This window comes from Felis catus, chromosome B1 (assembly GCF_018350175.1).
Source record: "Felis catus isolate Fca126 chromosome B1, F.catus_Fca126_mat1.0, whole genome shotgun sequence".
In the NCBI taxonomy this organism is placed as follows: Eukaryota; Metazoa; Chordata; class Mammalia; order Carnivora; family Felidae; genus Felis; species Felis catus.
Window position 1 is genome coordinate 203,584,053 of NC_058371.1, and position 21,337 is coordinate 203,605,389.

General features: G+C 45.7%; 1 protein-coding gene across 13 annotated transcripts in view; it reads right to left on the reverse strand.

Annotated features, from left to right (window-relative positions):
* FAM193A (family with sequence similarity 193 member A) overlaps positions 1-21,337 on the reverse strand; it is a 169,973-nt gene that overhangs the window by 76,243 nt on the left and 72,393 nt on the right. For all 13 annotated transcript variants that reach the window (XM_023253472.2, XM_023253476.2, XM_023253470.2 and 10 more), the window contains one exon: positions 20,099-20,344. In XM_023253472.2, the coding sequence (XP_023109240.2) occupies positions 20,099-20,326 (228 nt within the window). In that variant the 5' untranslated portion in view covers positions 20,327-20,344. The remainder of the gene's footprint in view (positions 1-20,098; positions 20,345-21,337) is intronic.

Genomic DNA, 21,337 nt, shown 5'->3' on the forward strand with positions numbered 1-21,337 from the left:
AAGCAAAAATAATATAAAAACAGGGAGGGTTGACAAACCATAAGAGACTCTTAAATAGGGAGAACAAACAGAGGGTTAATGGAGGGGTTCTGGGAAGGGGGATGGGCTATATGGGGTAAGGGACATTAAGCAATCTACTCCTGAAATCAATGTTGCACTATATGCTAACTAACTTGAATGTGAATTAAAAACATAAACTAAATTACAAATTTTTTAAAAAGAAAAAAATGAAACAAAGTAATAGGTAATAAGCCAAGAGGAGGTAAAATAGAATCATAAAAAGTATTCAACTAATCGAAAAGAAAAGAAGGAAGAGGAAGGAAAGAATAGCAAACAACAGACAGGAAAAAATAGAAAAAAAAAAAAAGATGGTAGATTTATATCCAAACATATCAATAATGACATGAAATAGAGATAGTTAAATTTTCCAACCGTTAGAAGATAGATTGGATTAAAAAACAAGATCCACTACGCTTTCTACAGCAGATTATAAAGACAAATTGGTTAAAAATTAAGGTTGGGAGACATACTGAATGCAAATACTAACCAAAAAAGGCTGGGTGGCTCCATGAGCCACCATACTAACGCTGGCTTTAGTATGAGGAATGTTAGCAGCAATGAATGAAGGTTATGATGACGATGAAGACAAAATTAATAATAATAACAACATGACTGATTTAACAAGAAGCAGTAACAGTGGTAAATAAGCATGCCAATAACAGAGCTCAAAATACATGGAGCAGGAATTAAAAGGAGAAATGCGTAGGGGCACCTGGGTGGCTCCGTTGGTTAAGTTCCAGACTTCAGCTCAGGTCATGATTTCACAGCTCGTGGGTTCAAGCCCCACGTCGGGCTCTGTGCTGACAGCTCAGACAGAGCCTGGAACCTGCTTCAGATTCTGTGTCTCCCTCTCTCTCTGCCCCTCCCCAGCTCATGCTCTGTCTCTCTCTGCCTCAAAAATAAATAAAAACATTTTTAAAAATTAAAAAAAAAAAAAAAGAAAAAGAACAAAGCCAGAGAACCTCTACATAATTTCATGACTTACTCTAAAAAGCTTAAGGAATCAAGACTTTTAAGGTACTAACAAAAAGATGAGTAATATATGTAAAGTGGAAGACAGAGTCCAGAAGTAGACCCATACATTCAGTACCAACTGATTTTTTACAATGATGCCAAGATAATTTAACAAGGAAAAATAGTATTTTCAGCAAATAGTTCTGAAACAAATGGATATCGACATGAAAAAAGGATGAACCTCAACCTTACTTTACAAAAGATAACAAAATTTCACTCAAAATAGATCACAGATCAGGGCGGCTGGGTGGCTCAGTCGGTTAAGCGTCCAACTTTCGCTCAGGTCATAATCTCACGATGCGTGGGTTTGAGCCCCACATCGGGCTCTGTGCTGACAGCTCAAAGCGTGAAGCCTGTTTCAGCTTCTGTGTCTCCCTGTCTCTCTGCCCCTCCCCCCACTCATGCACATGCTAGCTCACGTTCTCTCGCTCTCTGTCAAAAATAAATAAACATTAAAAAAAATAAACATTGTAAAAAATTTTAAAAAGATACAAATTTCACTCAAAATGGATCCCAGATCGGGGCACCAGGGTGGCTCAGTAGGTCAAGCGTCCGACTTCGGCTCAGGTCATGATCTCACGGTTCTTGGGTTCAAGCCCCGCATCGGGCTCTGGGCTGACAGCCTGAAGCCTGCTTCAGATTCTGTGTCTCCCTCTCTCTCTGCCCCTCCCCTGCTCATGCTCGCTCTCTCTCTCTCTCTCTCTCTCTCTTTCTCTCTCTCTCTCTCAAAAATCAGTAAACATTTAAAATAAAAAAAAGGAGGGGAGGGTGGGTGATGGGTATTGAGGAGGGCACCTTTTGGGATGAGCACTGGGTGTTGTATGGAAACCAATATGACAATAAACTTCATATATTGAAAAAAAAAATAAAATAAAAAAATTAAATTAAAAAAAGGATCACAGATCAAATATAAGGGCTCAAAACAGAAGTCATTCAGAAAAAATCACAGGGCAAAAAAATCTTTATAACCTTGGGTAGCAAAGATTACTTACATAGAACACAAAAAACCCAAATCACTTAAAAATCGATAAACTGGGGGCTCCTGGCTCGGTCAGTTAAGCATCCAACTCTTGATTTCAGCTCAGGTCATGATCTCAAGGTCGTGGGATCAAGCCCCATGTTGGGCTCCATGCTGAGTGTACAGCCTGCTTGGGATTCTCTCTCTGCCCCTCCCTCGCTTGGATGTGCGCACGCCCATGTGTGTTCTCTCTCTCTCTCTCAAAATAAATTATTTTTAAAACATTGATAAACTGGACTTGATAGAAATTTAAAATTTTGCTTTTCAAAGAATAGTGTTATACAATGAGAAGGCAAGCCACACACTGGGAGGAAATATTTGAAAAATGTACCTGACAAAAGGCTTGTATTCAGAATATACTATAGAGATCTGTGACAATTCAATAATAATAAGACAAATAACCTAATTAAAAACAGGCAAAAGATTTGAAGAGCCACATCACCAAAGGGATACAGATGGAAAATAAGTACAAGAAAAGATGTTCATCAGGTCATTAAGAAAATACCAGTTAAAACCCTGAGATGCACTATAAAGCCACTAGAATGGCCACAATTAAGGACTGTGAATGTATCCAGCCTTGGTGAGGACACAGATTAACAGGAACTCTCATACGTGGCTGGAAAACAGTACAAGCACTTTGAAAAATTCCAAGACAGATCCTTAAAATGTTAACTACACCTAGCAATTCCACTCCTAAGTATTTAACAAGGAGAAATGAACTATGTCCACACAAAGACTTGTACTCAAATGTTACCAGTGGCTGTACCGTTAATAGCAAACCCAAAAAACATAAATGTTCTTTTACTGGTGAATGGATAAGGAATACTACTCAGAAATAAAAAAAGAATTAACTATGGATACATAAAACAACGGAGAGGAGTTTCAAAATCATTACATTAATCCAGAAAAGCCGAAGACCACCACCTGGACGATATATCTGTGAGGCTCAGTTCTGTCTGCCCAATCTGACAGCTCTGAGTGGTAGTGACAACCTGTATCAGCAACCACTCTCATGATGTTCACCATGAAGGAACTTTATATGTCTGTATTAGGAACCAAGACCCAACAGGGCAAACATTCAAGATACAAACAAATATTAGCAAACTCTTGAATGGCTGGTTTAAATTGAGACTATAGGCCTTGGTAAGACCCGCAGGCACATAACCGCTGGAGAATCAGGCTCCTTAGTATAAAATGCAAGACTTCTGTTTTAATGACATATTTGAGAACACAGACACAATTGCTAATGTCCAGAATCAAAAGGAAGGCTTTAAAATAATCAACCTTCGGGGTACCTGGGTGACTCAGTCAGTTGAGTATCCAGCTCTTGATTTCGGTTCACATCATAATCTCACAGTTCACAGGTTCAAGGCATGTATCAAGGCTCCCATGCTGACAGTGTAGAGCCTGCTTGGGATATTCTCTTCCTCCCTCCCTCCCTCTCTCTCTCTCCCCCTCCCCTGCTCGCTCATGCACTCTCTCCCAATAAATGAAAATAAAATAAAATAAACTTGTAAACAAAAAAACCAGTATTAATCTGCCAAGTAGTCTTCCTTGTGGCAGGATGCCTGAGCGTGACACAGACCTCTTCAAAGAAAACAATTTTGGGGGCACCTGGGTGGCTCAGTCCACTGAGTGTCCAACTTCCGCTCAAATCATGATCTCATGGTTTGTGGGTTTGAGCACCGCATCAGGCTCTGTGCTGACAGTTCAGAGCCTGGAACCTGCTTCAGATTCTCTGTCGCCCTCGCTCTCTGCCCCTACCCCACTCATGCACGCGCGCACGCTCGCTCTCTCTCTCAAAAATAAACAGTAAAAAAATTTTAATAAAAAATATTTAAAAATATAAAAATAAAGAGACAGATGAATGATTAACTGAAACCAAATTGCTAAATTCAACACAGGCCTGGTTCTGACTACTAAGGAGCAGACTGTTTTGAGTTAGGCCTATATCCTCACAGGTCTCTTTTTACAAAACACCTTGACCACCCCATCTCTCTGCCTGTCTGAATTTCTCCTGCACAGAGCAGGCCATACGTTCGTGGGCCTCTGCTTGGCCTCAGTGAAGAATGTTAAGCATTAAGATAACCTCTGTTCCTTCCCCAGTAGCCTTGACAAGCAGTGCACCCAGGCCCACCAGGCCACAGAAGTCAGGAACAAGGCCCTCCCATACACAGCAGGCCCTCCAAAAATCTGAACATGTCCTCCCCCATTATCAGAATACAAACAAAATATTGTGAACTCTACTGTGCAGGAAGAGTATTTGTAAATGTTCTGAGGTCCTAAAACATTACCTTTGGATATAAATTAAAGGTAAGCTTGCTCCTTTCATTCAAAAACTATCCCTAGGGTCTATTATTCTGTGCTGAGCTTGTGCAGACACCCTGACTTGGGGGGGGGGGGTGCGGGGGCAGGCAGGGAGACAGGAGCCAGGACAAAGTGGCTGTGGCTGGGGTGGATGCATGCACGTGTCCAGTGGAAGGAACAGTGCACCTCGGGGGGGGGGGGGGGGGAGGGGAGCGTTGAGCCAAGTGGACACCCCGGAGGCCCAGCTTCTGCTGAGCCTATGCAGCCACCCTGACCCTTCCTAAGCAGCCCTGCCACCCTGTTCTCCTTGTCCAACACAGGGGGTGCTGCTGAGGGGGGCAATGTCTGCGCCTTCAACAAGGACTCAGGCCACAACCTGGACACCCTGACAGCTCACTGTTCTCATTTCTCAAGGAGACCACGTAAAAACCTTACCCACTCCCCAGTTTCTTCCCATCCTATGAAATCCAGTCTCCCTCTCAAAAAAAATGTTATAAAAAAGATTTCTGACAGTAATTTTCTCAACTTCCACGTTCCCCACCCCACCTTACTTGCACCCCTATGCAGCCTTGCCTGAGAATCCCATCTCAACAGAAAGATGAGTCTTCTAGAAAGAGATCCCAGGTCTCCCGTCCTAGTGGGACCTCAGGGGTACCACCATTTCTCTGCCTTACTCTTTCCCACCCCCAAACAATTTCAAAGTCTGCCTACCCAATGCTAAGTGTGGGCAAGAATATGGTAACTGGAACTCAAAACACTACTGGCAGGGATAGAAACTGGAATGATCACTTGGGAACCTGCTATTATCTTATAAATGTAATAAACATTTGAATTACCTACAACCCAGCAATGCTACTGCATAAACAAACACCATGATAAGTAATTTTACGTATCAACTCAACTGGGCTAAGAGGTAACAGACAGCTAGTAAAACATTATTTTCGGGTGTGTTTGTGAGGGTGTCTCTGGAAGAGATGAGCATTTGAATTGGTAGACTGAATAAAAACGATCCCCTCACCAGTGAGGGTGGGTATCATCTGTTCTACTGAGGGTCACAGGACAAAAGGGGAAGGGCCAACTGACTCCCTGCTTCAGCTGAGACACCCCCGCCTCCTGCCCTCGGACGTCAGCAGTCCTGGTTCTCTGACTTTCCAACTCAGACCAAGACTCACACCACTGTCCCCTGGTTCTCAGACCTTTGGACTCAGATTGAATGACACCAGCAGCTTTCCTGGGTCTCCAGCCTGCAGGTAACAGATTGTGGGACTTCTTGGCCCCCATAACCACATGAGCCAATCCCTATAATAAATCTCCTCTCTCCTTCCTTCCTTACCCTCTCCTTCCTCCTCCCTTTTCTCTTTCCCTATCTCTCTCTCTCTCTCCCCCCCTCTCAATCCCTGTCTTTCCTGTTGGTTCTCTTTCTCTGGAAAATCCTAACCAACACACACTCTTAACAAAACCCTTACAGGGGCGCCTGGGTGGCGCAGTCGGTTAAGCGTCCGACTTCAGCCAGGTCACGATCTCAAGGTCAGTGGGTTCGAGCCCTGCGTCAGGCTCTGGGCTGATGGCTCAGAGCCTGGAGCCTGTTTCCGATTCTGTGTCTCCCTCTCTCTCTGCCCCTCCCCTGCTCATGCTCTGTCTCTCTCTGTCCCAAAAATAAATAAATGTTGAAAAAAAAAATTAAAAAAAAAAAAACAAAAAAAACCCTTACAAATGAGTAACTGGAGACAGGTATACAAATGCCCTGACAGCATTTTTAACAATCACTGATAATTGTAAAAAAAAAAAAAAAAAAAAAAAAAAAAAAAAAAAAAAAAAAAAGCAAAACTGTGTATCTTTCAACAAAATTATTGATGAATAAATTATATACAGTAACATATTGAATTGTATGTGAATCACAGATGAATTACATTTGTGAATAAGTGCAGCTACCCAGACAGCATGAGGAATCTTATAAACAAAGACACAGAGGCAACATAAACATACACCATTTTCTTTTTTTTTTTTTAATTTTTTTTAATGTTTATTTATTTTTGAGACAGAGAGAGAGCATGAATGGGGGAGGGGCAAAGAGAAAGGGAGACACAGAATCGGAAGCAGGCTCCAGGCTCTGAGCCGTCAGCCCAGAGCCCGACGTGGGGCTCGAACTCACGGACCGCGAGATCGTGACCTGAGCTGAAGTTGGACGCTTAACCGACCGAGCCACCCAGGCGCCCCTAAATTTTTTTTTTTAATGTTTATTTATTTTTGAGACTGAGAGAGACTGAGTATGAATGGGGGAGGGTCAGAGAGAGAGGGAGACACAGAATCCGAAGCAGGCTCCAGGCTCTGAGCTGTCAGCACAGACCCCGACGCGGGGCTCAAACTCACGGACCACGAGATCATGACCTGAGCCGAAGTCGGCTGCCCAACCGACTGAGCCACCCAGGCGCCCCAAACATACACCATTTTCATAAAGATCAGAAATAAGCAAAATTAAATTATTAGAGATACACATATAGGCAATATAATTGTTACAGGAATTTTTAAATAAGGGAATGATAAATATAAAATTCAAGGATGGTGGCTACCTCAGAAGGGGAGGAGGGAAGATGGGGAAGGCAAAACCCAGAAAGGTGCCTGAGTATCTGGAACGGCCTGGTTTAATGCTGGCTGGCGCTCATTTTACTACCCTTCATAACATGCTTATTATACACATATTCATACACAGCTGTCTCAACTATTATAACAAAAAATGAAATTTAATGGGGGGGGGGGGAATGCCTCTCCCTGACTACCAGCTCTTTCCTTCCAGATTTAAATGCTCTCAGCCCCTCCTCCAGCTCCCCTTTCTCTCTGGATCTGCTCTCCCTGCCTTCACAGTCAAGCATCTTCAAAATCAGCACCTTAAGTTGACTTTCGCAGCTTCCTCACCAATACTTTTATTCTTCACACAGCTCAGTTTGGCTTCTACTCCCACACTTCCACTGACATGAATCTAGCAAAGGTCAGATACAATCTCTTTGTTGTCACATTCAACACTTGAGATCTTTTCTTGGTTAACTTTTTAAAATGTCTGTCAGGAGGACAGTTGCAGACAGTCCTCCATGGGTCTCTCCTGGTCTTGATGGATCTAGCAGGGCTGTAAACCTCTGCCTATTCTCTCCTGTCCCTCCCCACTGGGCCATTTCTCAGCATTTATGAAGCAGATAACCTTGAGACAAAGTGCAGGAGTGCTTACTGCCCACTATAAAAATGACAGATCCGGGGGCGCCTGGGTGGCTCAGTCGGTTGAGCATCCGACTTCAGCTCAGGTCATGATCTCGCAGTCCATGAGTTCGAGCCCCACGCTGGGCTCTGTGCTGACAGCTCAGAGCCTGGAGCCTGCTTCAGGTTCTGTGTCTCCCTCTCTCTCTGCCCCTTCTCTGCTCATGCTCTGTCTTTCTCTGTCTCAAAAATAAATAAAAACATTTTTAAAAAATTTTAAAAAAAAATGACAGATCCCCAAACTCAGTGCTCCTTCACCCTGACCAACATAAACTCACTGTACCCACAGCACGTACGTAGACCTCTCCACTTCACAGACATGGGATTTGGGGAAGGGAAGAGAACAAGGGAGGTGGACATGGTCATGCTCGTGATGGCTGCTGCACTGTGAGCAATAAAGTCTGCAGTCTCTGACCCAGGAGTCTCGTGTCCCCTCTAACAGCCATAAAAGAGTAAAAAAGTAGCTTATCACCTTCAAGTAGGGCAAAAAATCAAATCTCAGGCCCAACCACCACTGACCACACACATCACCCTTCAAATGACTACCTTCACTGGGCGCCTGGGTGGCTCAGCTGATGAAGCATCAACTTTTTATTTTAGCTCAGGTCATGATCTCGTGGTTCCTGAAGCTCCACTTCCTGAGATCGAGCCCTGTGCTGACAGTATAGAGCCTGCTTGGGATTCTCTCTCTCCCTCTCTGCCTCTCCCCTGCTCATGCACACTGTGCTCTGTCTCTCAAAATAAATAAATAAATAAATAAATAAATAAATAAATAAATAAATAAACAAACAAACAAACAAACAAACAAACAAACAAACAAACATTAAAACGACTGTCTTCACTCAGTTCTGGTTATCACACTTGCTTGTTTTTCCTTTTCTCTGATGTCTACTTTACATCTCTGTCTCAAATATCAGGTGTTCTCTAGAAGTGCCTCGTTAATATTCCACTTCTCACTCGGCCCACGATCTTGGGTGTTGTGCCAGTAACCAAGGTTGAGAAGGTGAGTAAAAGGCATCTGTGTGGAGTCTTTTAATGAGTGTTGCAGGACTACCCAGCAATACAGAAAACATCTGAGACAAACAGACTGTAACTTGAAATTGCAACTCTTAGGAACAACAACAACAAAAGATTGGGATTCCAGTTGAAAAAAGTAAGATCAAAGACCTGAGTCATAAAATAGGGGTCTTGCAATCTCCATTCAATTAGCAACTTAAAAAGTCAATTACATCTCTCCTGACAAAGTTAGATGAGGAAGAATGTAGAAGGCCTCATTTAAAACAGAACAAGCAGGGGCGCCTTGGTGGCTCAATCAGTTAAGTGTCTGCCTTCGACTCAGGACATGATCTCAGCGTTCATGGGTTCCAGCCCTGCATAGGGCTCTCTCTGCTCTCTCAACTCACTTCAGATCTTCTGTCCCTCTCTCTCTCTCTCTCTCTGCCCCTCTCCCACTTGCGTGCACGTGCTCTCTCTCAAAAATAAATAAATAAAAACTTAAAAACAATAAAATAGAATAGAATAAGCAAAAGTCAAATACCTAGGGGTAAACCTTTTTTTTTTTAAAGGAACAATGGTATAACACAGAAAAATATAAAACAGTTATAAATAGGAAAAAATTCCATACTCAATGGGATTATTAGATTATTGAGAATATTAGAAAGAAGTTAATTTTCCTACTACTGATTTATAAACACAGTGCAATCCCAGTCAAATCCTAAGAGGGTTTTTTTTGTGTGTGTGGAAGTTGACAAGATAATTTTCAATTATACAGAAATGCAAATAACAAAGAATAAGACATTTTTGAAGAATACAAGGTAAGAGGACTTTCTGAAAATGAGATTTATTACAAAACTACAGTAATTAAGACAACATGCTATTGGCACAAGGACAAACAAAGCAATGGAACAACACAGAGCCCAGAAATACACCCACACATACATGGACGCTTCAGTTACAACAAAGTGGGGGCAGGGAGCAGGAGGGGGCAACAGTTGTTTCAATAGATGCCGCTAGGAAACTGAATTTCCACACAGAAGTAAACCTAACTTGACCTTTTCCTCACACCGTATAAAAATTTAATTTCAATTCCAGGAGGGTTGCAGGTCTAAACATGAAAGGCGAAACAATAAAAGCACAGGACTGTGCTGTTCACTACAGCAGCCCCTAGTCAGACGTGCCCACTGAGCCTATGAAATGTGAGCATCCTAAGTGATGTGGGCTGTACATGTAAGATACACAAAGGATTATGAGTATTCAGGAGGCAACAAATTGAAAATATCTCATTTATATTTTTTATATTGAGTAAAGGATGAAATGAAAGTTTGGATCCACTGAGAAAAAAAATGTGACATGTGGCTACTAAAATATTAAAATTACTCACATGGTGGCTTGCACTGTCATTCACACATTTCTTTGGACAGTACTAATAGAAAATACATACTAAAAATATGTTTATGATCTCGTGATAGGAAAAACCATTAATAAACAGGACTAAACAAAGCAGTAACTACTAAGGAAAAATTTGAGAATCTGACTAGATTAAAAATGCTCATCAAAAGACACTATAGGGGCACCTGGGTGGCTCAGTCAGTTAAGCGTCCAACTTCAGCCCAGGTCATGATCTCACCGTTCATGAGTTCAAGCCCTGCATCAGGCTCCGTGCTGATAGCTCAGAGCCTGGAGCCTGCTTCGGATTCTCTGTCTCCCTCTTTCTCGGCCCCTCCCTAGCTCAAGCTCAAGCTCAAGCTCAAGCGCGCGCGCGCGCTCTCTCTCTCTCTCTCTCTCTCTCTCTCTCTCTCTCTGTCAAAAATAAATTAACTTTAAAAAAAAATTTAAAAAGACACTATCGAGGCACGTGGGTGGCTCAGTCAGTTAAGCCTCTGACTTCGGCTCAGGTCATGATCTCACAGTTCATGGGCTCGAGCCCCACATCAGGCTCTGTGCTGACAGCTCAGAGCCTGGAGCCTGCTTCGGATTCTGTGTCTCTCTCTATCTCTCTGCCTCCACCCTGCTCATGCTCTGTCTCTGTCAAGAATAAATAAATATTAAAAAAAAAATTTTTTTTTAAAGACACTCTAAACAGTGAAAAGGGAAGCAAAAGAGGCACCTGGTACCTGTGATGCATAAAGCCAACAAAGGGCTCATATTCAACACGCATAAAGAAGTCCCATGTATCTATAAGAAAAAGACAAATACGGTCATTCCCCGTATCAGCAAGGAATAGGTTACATGATCCCCGGTGGATGCCTAAATTCCTGAATATTCTATACCCTATCTATGCGGTGATTTTTCCTACACTTTCACACCTATGATAAAGTTTAATTTATGAATGAAGCACAGCCAAGAGATTAACAACAAAAACTGATAATAAACTAGAGCAACTGTAACAACACACTGTAATAAAAGTTGGGCGAATGTGCTGTTTCTCTCTCAAAATGTCTTACTGTCCTGCACTCACCCTTCTTCTTGCAATGATGTGAGATGATGAAGTGCCCACGTGTGGACATGAAGTAAGGTGAGTGACGTGGGCGCTGTGACCTAGCATCAGGCTACCACTGACCTCCTGACCACACGTCGGGAGGAGGATCACCTGCTTCTAGACTGGCCAACTGTGGGAACTGAGACCATGGAAAGGGGAACCACAGATAGGGGGACCACTGTACTCCGGTGGAACAGTGGTTCTTTGAACGTGGTCCATGGACCCCTGGCAGTCCTGAGCACCTTTTCAGCAAGTCCACTAGTGAAAGCTATTTTCACATAAATATCTGGGTGTCATGTGCCTTTTCCCTGTGTCGACATTTGCACTGGCGGGCATAACTGTCAGTACCTTGGCAAGAATGAAAGTCGCACAACAAAGTGTACTAGGAGTCACTGTCCTTCACTTCCACGCACTTAGTTTTAAAAAGGCCAGTTCCACTGGGGTGCCCGGTGACACAGTTAAGCGTCTGACTCTTGACCTCGGCTCAGGTCATGATCTCACAGTTTGTGAGTTCAAACCCTGCATTAGGCTCTGTGCCAATAGTGTGGAGTCTGCTTGGGATTCTGTCTCTCCTCTCTGCCCCTCCCCGACTTGTGTGCGTGTATGCACGCTCGCTCTCTCTCTCTCAAAATAAATGAACATAATAAAAATAAATAAACTGGGGCACCTGAGTGCCTCAGTTGGTTCAGTGTCCGACTTCGGCTCAGATCATGATCTCACGGTTCAAGGGTTCAAGCCCCCCACATTGGGCTCTGTGCTGACAGCTCAGAGCCTGGAGCCTGCTTCGGATTCTGTGTCTCCCTCTCTCTCTGCCCGTCCCCTGCTCATGCTTTCTCTCTCTTTCTCAAAATAAATAAACATTAAAAAAAAAGTTCTTTTAATAGGGGCGCCTGGGTGGCTCAGTCAGTTAAGCATCCAACTTGGGCTCAGGTCATGATCTCACGGTTCGTGGGTTCAAGCCCCACGTCGGGCTCTGTGCTGACAGCTCGGAGCCTGGAGCCCGCTTTGGATTCTGTGTCTCCCTCTCTGCCCCTCCCCTGCTCACACACACACACTCTCACTCTCTCTCTCTCTCTCGTAAATAAACATTACAAAAATGTTTTTAACAATAAAAAATAAAGTAACTTAATTTTTTAAAAAGGCCAGTTCCACTAAAGAATGCTCTTGGTGCATTAAAATCATTAATCGTATTCAATCTCAACCCTCAAGCACATGTCTTTGCAACATCCTATGTGATGAAACACGCAGTAGGCATAAAGCATTCTAGCAACGTTCCCAAGAAAAGAACTGTGCGCTATGAGCTGAATGAGCCACTTCCCCCATGAAGCATCAAGAATGCCTGACACACCAAACTACGGCTACTCAGACTCAGACAGTGGCGGTCTTCTCAAAAATGAATGAAATGGGTGCTGTCGCTTCAAAGAAAACAGCTGATGCTATTTGTGGCCGATCAAAATCTGAGCTTTCACGCACAAATCGGAAGTCTGGGAAATCTGCATCCATCATTGTGGGCCCCAAAGCTCCTCCACTTTAAAGACTTTTCTGTTGAGAGTAGTGGTAACAGCAACAAATTGAATTACTGTTTCAGATCTTACGTTGCAAGTAACCATTAAGAAACTATTACTTGTCATGGTTTGGAGCAATATCAAAAAAGAATATCCACAATCACCTAAAAACGCTATGGAACTACTTTCTTCATACACTTCAATCAAAATAACCTCTAACAACAGATCGAACACAGAAACAGGTATGAGAATCTAGCTATCTTACATTACCCAAACAAAACAATGCTACTCTACTCATGAAATTATTTTTGTTTTGGAAAATAGTTTTCATTTAAAAATATGCTATTAATCGGGGCACCTGGGTGGCTCAGTCGGCTGAGCGTCCGACTTCGGCTCAGGTCATGATCTCACGGCTCGGCTCGTGAGCTCAAGCCCCGTGTCGGGCTCTGTGCTGACAGCTCAGAGCCTGGAGCCTGCTTCAGATTCTGTGTCTCCCTCTCTCTCTCCGCCCCTCCTCCACTCATGCAAGGTCTCTGTCTCTCAAAAATAAATAAACATTTAAAAAAAGTTTTTAAATATATAAAAAAAATACGCTACTAATCTTGAGTTAATTTTATAAACTCTCCTGGACTCCGTAATTTCTTTCGCACACGTACATTCAACATAATGTGTGAAAGTGTGCTCCAAGAGCATCATTCATAGCAGCAAAATTTGGAAATAACATACAGTATATTCAAAAATGGGAATAGTAGATAGTAACGAAAATGAAGAAACTATGTTTACGAATCTCAAACATAATGGTGAACAAAATAAACCAGGCACAAAATAATGTGTGCAGTAAGGCATTTGTATACAGTTCAAAACACCAGGAAAGCTGACAGCAGTGTGCAGGTGCAGAGGCACACGGGCACCAGGACTAACGAATACAGAAGAGCAGGAGGGGAGGGTGCAAACCCCATGGACATGGGGAGGACCGCGTGCGGCACAAGAGGTGAGCTAAGGGTGATGCTTGAGTTGTGACCTGCGTGGTGGTAGAAACAAACCCAAACAGGTCAGCAACCACAGAAGTGACCGAGTCATCTCAGCACTGAGACCAAATTAAATCTACCTTTATGCTGACTACACAAGACCACCTCACACACGCCACCACCAGGAGCACAGGAAAGGAGAGGAAGAGGAGGAGGGAGCTCACACAGCTCTGCGAACAGCAAACGGAACAGGCCTTCAGGAGAAGCCACACAGCTTCTGTGCAGTAAGGGAACACCACACCAAGATTTAGTCATTTTAACATGTATTCACCTGTGCAGCTTTAAAATGCAGAGCAAAGATGAAACTACTTCTAAGGAAAAGAGGACAAATACACATGCACGGTAGGAGTTTAACCAGCCTTACTCAGAATCCCACAGATTAATGAGCACACAATACGAGGAAAAGCAAAAGCACAATTAACGAGGGGTTGACCTAAGGGGTGGACACAGAGCCCTCCAAACCATGAGAACACAGTTCCAAGGACACACGGGACATTCAGGAAAACTTAACAATGCATTAGTGTAACTGACTGGAAAGGAATCATGACAACGGAGACAGGATATCCAATGACATTACATTAAAAGTCAATGATTAAAAATCATCCAAAAGACTATGTTCAGGTATTTACAAATACTTCTAAACAATTCACGGTTTAAAAGAGAAATAATGAAAACTGGGTAATACTTAAAATTGAGCCAATACAACTAACATTTCAGAATCCGGTACAGTAACGAGAGGTTTCCAGCACTTATCAGAGCAGAATAAGAAAAAACGACAGGTGAGCTCAGGAAGGCCAAAGAGCAACCACAGAGAAAGAAGAAAAAAACAGATTTGTGGTCACAAGCAGCAGGAGCTAAGTGATGGCCCAGCGGCTCCTCCCCTGGAAGCCAGAAAGTGGGACAGGGCCGTCTCCCAGCCTGCCCCCAAGCAGGCTGGCCAAGCAGGCTCAGGTTCCCACAAGGCCCCCCAGGTGAGATCAGGGAGGATGGCAGCTCCCCGAAGCAGCTGGCACCCAAGCTCCAGACACCTGTCAACAGCCCTCAGAAGAGGCTTAGAAACAGACAGCACCCCACCTTGCCATGGCCTCCGTACTCCTCTACCAAGGACAAGAAAGCGAGAAAAGCCCGTGTCTCCACTTCCTGACACATGTCTCCAGTGCAGGACGCCATGGTGTCTGCCATCACCACCTTCTGATACACGGAACAGAATATCTCTGGAGGAACAGACACGAATCTGCGAGCGGTGGGAGCCTGAAGACCGAGGACGAGGAGGAGACAAGTCAGAGGGGCCGACCAGCACTGCTTTTGGCTATGCCACGACACTGACTGATCACGTCTACACCGCACACAGCAGCAGCAATTAATCAAACAGAAAGGGGAGAGGTTTTTTTTTTCACCTAAAAAGTTCTTTGAAAAGACAAAACTGACAGAGTTCTAGCAAGACTGTTAAACAGAGCACAAACAAGGAATAAAAATTTGTATGCGCACATATGGTAACAAGGAAAGAGTATTCCTCCACAAACTTTCATACCAGTAACGCAACAGCTTCTCAGAATATAATTCACCAAAACCACCTGGAAAAGAAATGGAAAGCCTGTTATCCACTGAAGATCCTGCCCCAGAAGTTTACCACTTCCCCAGAGGTGCACACACATGGCTGAGGAGAGGCGGGGACAGCTGGGAGGGATGGCGAGCTCAGGGGCGGGTTACGTGAAAGACGGACAATTCTAGAGCATCTGCACAGTCCTGGCCATGAGCTGGGACAGAAGAAAGGATGTGTGGTGTGTAAGAAGAGAAGACCAACCGAAGCAACAGAGCCTTGGAGAGGACGAAAACGGACGGGCACCCGAATTCCGCGACCATGGGGGTGGGAGGTGAGCCATCCCCGCCCTGAGGTGTGAGCTGAGCTGAGCAGGGCAGAGGGTGTGGTGGGCTTGGGAAGACAGGAGAAGGACAGAGGTTCACCCCTTTTCGTGGTAAGACAACGGAGCCAGAGCAACACGCCCGAGGCTCATCCACAGCCCCGAAGCACTGGGGTCAAGGGGCGGCAGGGAGCCGAGGCCCCCATTTTCTTCCGCAAGTCCCTACCAGGTGGAGGGAGGGGCAGCGTGGAGCCAGGTCCCAGGCAAAGTGCTCAGGGGGCTCTGCAGGCGAGTGATGGTGATGCTGAGTCACAGAACTCTGGCTGTTCTAGGAGAACAGTGTGGTCAGAAGGACCTGCACCCAAAGCCCCCTAAAACACACACACACACACACACACACACACACACACACACACACACACACACACACACACACCAAGCGGGACCAGAACGTGCCAGTGTGAAGGGGACGTCTAAAGGGAAGACTTCTGGGGGGTCTGGACACAACAAGGTCTAGAAAGGGTGGAAGTCTACAGTGTGGACCGTAAGGCAGGGTGTCAGAGCAAATTTTTACCATGGCTTGTGGCAGTGAATGCTCACCTAGAAAAGAACAATTTACTTCCACTGCCACTTAGTGACTCAGAGCTCCCACAATGACAGTGAGAACTCGGAACGCCGAGCTACCAGAGGGCTGAAGTGACCACACGAACTGGGCACGTGCACTGAGCCCCTCTGAGGACAAGGGGACACATGCACTATTTCACCTTCGGCAGAGGAAGGAGTGCAGCCTTTAATGTGGGTTAGAAGAAAATGAGACTTGTAATGAGTTCTTAAAGGCCGAATGTGGCCAGTGTGGCTTGCCAGACCCACCCCTTCTCTTGGAGGAAGAAGCCTTTGCTGTGGGGGTGGCCGTGCCCTCTACCCAGGGCCCAGGCCTTATCCATGAGAGGAGAGAACCGAGCTCTCCACTGTAGGAGAAAGTCCCAAAACCCACACGGACACAGGGACAGGTCAGCCACCCTGGGGAGGCACAGGGGTTTGTCCCACCCAAGACCCCTACAGATATAGGCAGAGTCTGGCTTATATCACAGGGCAGCGGCAGGATCAGGGGGAGAGCTGCCCCCAATGCCCCAGGCACAGGGCTGCCTGAGGTTTCCAGATGAATGGGGGGGAGAGGATGGACAGACAAAATGCCACGGTGGGAGGCGTGTGCTGAAGGGGAAGCGAGGGCAGCCCAGCACCACATGAGGGGGCCAGAATGTGAAGGGAGACCCCTCCCTGGCCCACACAAGCGTCAGGGCGCAGTCCACACTGCTCCAGAAATGACTGTGTGGGGCAGCCAGGCCAGCTCCAGGGCTGACCGGACTGATCGGAACCCCAAGGGCACGAGAGTCAGTGCACCCCTCAGCCCCACGGGCTCTTACACGCACGGCATGGTGTTGCACCAAACAGTCGGAGAGAAACATAAAACAAGAAGCAACAACACTCAGGGAAGAAAGAATACCAATTCTACACAAACTCTTTCAGAAAAGAGAAGAAGCAGGAGCACACCTCAACTCATCTTAGGAGGCCCCGAAAGACATTAAAGACAAGACGACTTCGGGCAGACATCCTTCATGAGCAGAGTTGAAAGGAAAGTCCTTAACCGAACAGCAGCAAGTCACTCCAGCCACGTGCAGAAAGAATGTCCACAGAAAGACCTGTACGAGCTTCATACAGCTTTATGCAACAGTCCAATTCGGGAAACAACCCAATCGTTCATCAATGGTGACTGGATAAACAGTGTGGTATAGCTCTACAATCCATCCACCAATCGGAAGGAACAAACTGCTGAGGGAGGACTCTCAAAAGCATCATGCCAAGTTGAAGGAGGCTATGTGACACTCTAGAAAAAGCAAAACCATGGGGACAAAAATCAGGTCAATGGTTACAACGGAACTTTTGGGCCAATGGAAATGTTCCACATCTTAACTGCAGTAGTGGTGGTTACACACTGGGTAAATTTGTCAAAACTCACTGAACTATATATATACTTTCGAAGGGTGAATTTTACTAGATGTAACTTGTATCTCATTTTTAGTGTTTTATTTAAAAAATTTTTTTAGTATTTACTTTTGAGAGAGAGAGAGAGAAAGAGGGAGAGAGAGAGAGAAAGGGAGGGAGACACAGAATCCAAAGCAGGGCCCAGCCTCTGAGCTGTCAGCACAGAGCCCACGTGGGGTTGGAACTCATGAACTGTGAGATCATCACTTGAGCAGAAGTTGGACGCTTAAGCAGCTGAGCCACCCTGGCACCCCTATATCTCAGGTTTTAAAAAAGGCCAGCAGTTTTACTCAGCTTGAACAAAGAGGCCAACTTTAAAAAGGCAACAAAAGGTCTAAGCCTACAAACATAAGCCAACATTTCCTCTTTGGTGCCCAGTGTCACTTGTGTGATGAGAGAGCCTCATTTGATAGCACTATCCAGGACAAAGTCGGGTTAGGAAATGAGACTGTCACCACGGCAAGACTTCTGGGAAATCAGCTATTTCTACTGTCTCCAAACCCTCCTTCCAAAGGCACGGCCAGGCTGCGGCAGGAGAGCAGGCCTGCAGACAGAGGGCCGGGCGCACAGGGAGCATGGGGAGCACACGGAGTGCTCTGGGCGGGCAAGCAGAAGCCGGCGGGGATGGCGTGGGCCGCCAACATCAGCACCGCACAGTGGCTTCCCATGAAAGAAACAGGGAAACGGTCATACACTTTAAGAGGACACACAAAGGACACAAAGTCAAACAAGAAAATGATCAAAGCGAGATGATCTGAGGGTAAACCCTAAAGACAGACTATGCCACCTTTTGAATCCTACTGAGGGGGCTGGGCTCCATGGCTTATTCATTTCCGTGTGCAATCACTTATTTATTAACTCAAATATTTGGGTTTCCTAAATGTGCCAGGCCAGGCACCGTTCCTGGTCAGAAAATCCACAAAAATAGCTGCCATTGTGGAGTGTATATTCCAGTGAAGAAGCCGAGCAGAATGAGGACGTCGAATGCACACTACGTCAGAAAGAGGTGCTGAGGAGGGGCGTCGGGGCACATCAGTTTGTTGAGCACCGGACTCCTGATTTCGGGTCAGGTCATGATATCACGGTTTGGGAGTTCGAGCCCCATGCTAGGCTCTGTGCTGACAGCACAGAGCCTGCTTGGGATTCCTTCTCTGCTTCTCTCTCTCTCTGCCCCTCTCCTGTTCTCACTCTCTGTCTCTCCCTCAAAATAAATAAACTTAAAAAAATAAGAAAGAGGGGCGCCTGGGTGGAGCAGTTGGTTAAGCGTCCGACTTCAGCCAGGTCACGATCTCGCGGTCCGGGAGTTCGAGCCCCGCGTCAGGCTCTGGGCTGATGGCTCAGAGCCTGGAGCCTGTTTCCGATTCTGTGTCTCCCTCTCTCTCTACCCCTCCCCCGTTCATGCTCTGTTTCTCTCTGTCCCAAAAATAAATAAACATTGAAAAAAAAAATTTTTTTTTAATAAAAAAAAAAATAAGGAAGGAAGGAAGGAAGGAAGGAAGGAAGGAAGGAAGGAAGGAAGGAAGGAAGGAAGGAAGGAAAGGGGTGCTGAAGAGAATGCACAGGAAAAGGAGCACGTGAGACGAGGTGGCAAGAGATCATCAATTTTTATTCTGATAAACAGTGAGACCTTGAGGCTTAGCTGTTCAAACACCTGCGCAGAAAGCAGCACATGAGCTGGGGCACTGCCCTCAATGAACCCCTAGAACAGAAGTCACTGGCCTAGCAGGAGGCAGGAAGGAGGCCACAGAACCGGAAAGGAAGATTCACACCGTGCGGCAGCAAAACATTTATTCACCGACCCAGCACACGTGACCTGGAAAGCAGTCCCCGGTCAGAACACGCGGTGGTAGATGCTGGTGTTGGCGGCTGCCGGTAGTGAGGCATCAGGAGACAACAGCTTGGAAAACAGGCAGTGGCTTACAGACGAAATAAAAGGAACAGAAGAGTCCTAGAATGTGGGGCCTCATATGGCTGTAAGAGCCAAGTCGTTCCAGAACCCAAAGAGCAGACTAGCAAGACCTTTCGGGACCAGGGCCACTAACACACAACTGGGCCAAAGAGCAGACTAAGAGTGTGGCCTTCCTATGTAAGCCTGAAGTGCTCAAGAATGCCTCCATTCAGCTGAGAAAAGAAATCAAGGAAAAACTGGGGGGCGGGGGCAGAGTTAAGAACTGCCTCTGGGAAAAAATTTTAGGTGACTTACCAGCTCATGAAACTGGCTAGAACCAAAGACTTTTTGAGCTTTTCAGCAAACTGTCTTGCCAAAGAAATCCTGAGACCAGCCCAAACACATCCTCTGGTCTCCTGAGCTTGCTGACTGAGTTGTGCCACCAAGGAGAGCAGGTCTCCCCCACTACCTGCTGCAGGTATGGACAGGAGACCAGGAGGATGGCCCCCGAGGGTGGAGCGAGGGACCCGAAGGTGGCGTAAGAGGGGTTTCCTTCCAGAAAGTTGACCCAAATTAACGACCTCACTGCCCAATTAGCCCACCGGGTGAGAAAGCTGAGGAGCCCATGCTGTCCGTGGTGGACACTCACCGATGGCTGGTCGAGGCCACTATGCCTCTCCTCCTTCTCCACAGTCCGCCGGCAGTCTGGGCATACCCACAGTGGCAGGTGCAGCACGCTGTTGCCCTTGGGGGCCATAGAAAGGGCCAATTTGCTCGCAGTCTTAATTCCGCTCTCTAAGAATGAAGAGTCTTTCCGCTCACTTCTGCACAGAAGACAATAATCCCCAGCGGGGTAGGGTGGTGTTCTATGATTCATGCCAAAATTAAAAGGAGTCTGAAACAGAAAAAATATTTCTATTTTCAAAACATGATTCACAAAGCCAAGATCACTTAAAAATACTATATAGTTTTAAAATTACAATGTACGTGCATGTTTACATAAGCATCTAATAAGTAATTTGTTGAATAAAACTGTACCTAGTGTTCTAGAAATTCACCGTACTTCAAATAAACAGTAGCACCATAAAAAACATCTTAGAAGGAGTTAGAAAATTGTCCACTTAGCCTCTTCACCCAGACATGTTATTACTCTCCCCACGTGCTGAAAAGTGTGCATCTCAATTTCCACACGGGGGACACCAGGACTCTTGACCATCAGCAGAGTTTAAAGCCACTATTCCAGAGGTGCGTGCGTGCACACGAGGGCTCAGACCCAAGGGAGTAATTCTGGCCTGTGTGTATGTGTGCAGATCCCAACCACCTGGGAGGTGGTATTCCCGTTCCAGAGGCGAGATAAACAGCAGGAGCCGGATGGCACCACACATCCCAGACCCAGCCTCCCTTCCAGCTCAGCAGCGGCCATGCTCAAGGCATCTCCAGCCACCTGATTTCAACTATTTCAAATAGTTAAGATGCAAGATCATTACCCTGGATTCTCCTCAAAAGATCAACCATCCTATCAGAAAAGAAAGATTAGCCTTAAAAACACACAAACAAGCTCCAGAGATGTAAAACAGGCCCAAAGTCACAAGGTCAGCAAGCAGGGGCCAAGATTTTAACCCAAATGAATGTGAGCCCAAGACTGGTCATCTGCACCACAGAGAAACCATCCGAGGAATCCTGCAAATCCTGAGAGGTTCAAGAGAGGCGGACCTGGGAACAGGTCAGCAGGGAAACCAGGCATGGCCTTCCAGAGGCAGGACAGGTGTGCCAAGGGTTCCACGCCAGAGCACGTGTGGGATCAAGGTGACAGAAACCCCCCAGGCCTCTGTTGCCATCCTCTGCCATGGGCCTCATCGGTTGGAGAGGTGGACAGGGACCCAGGCCA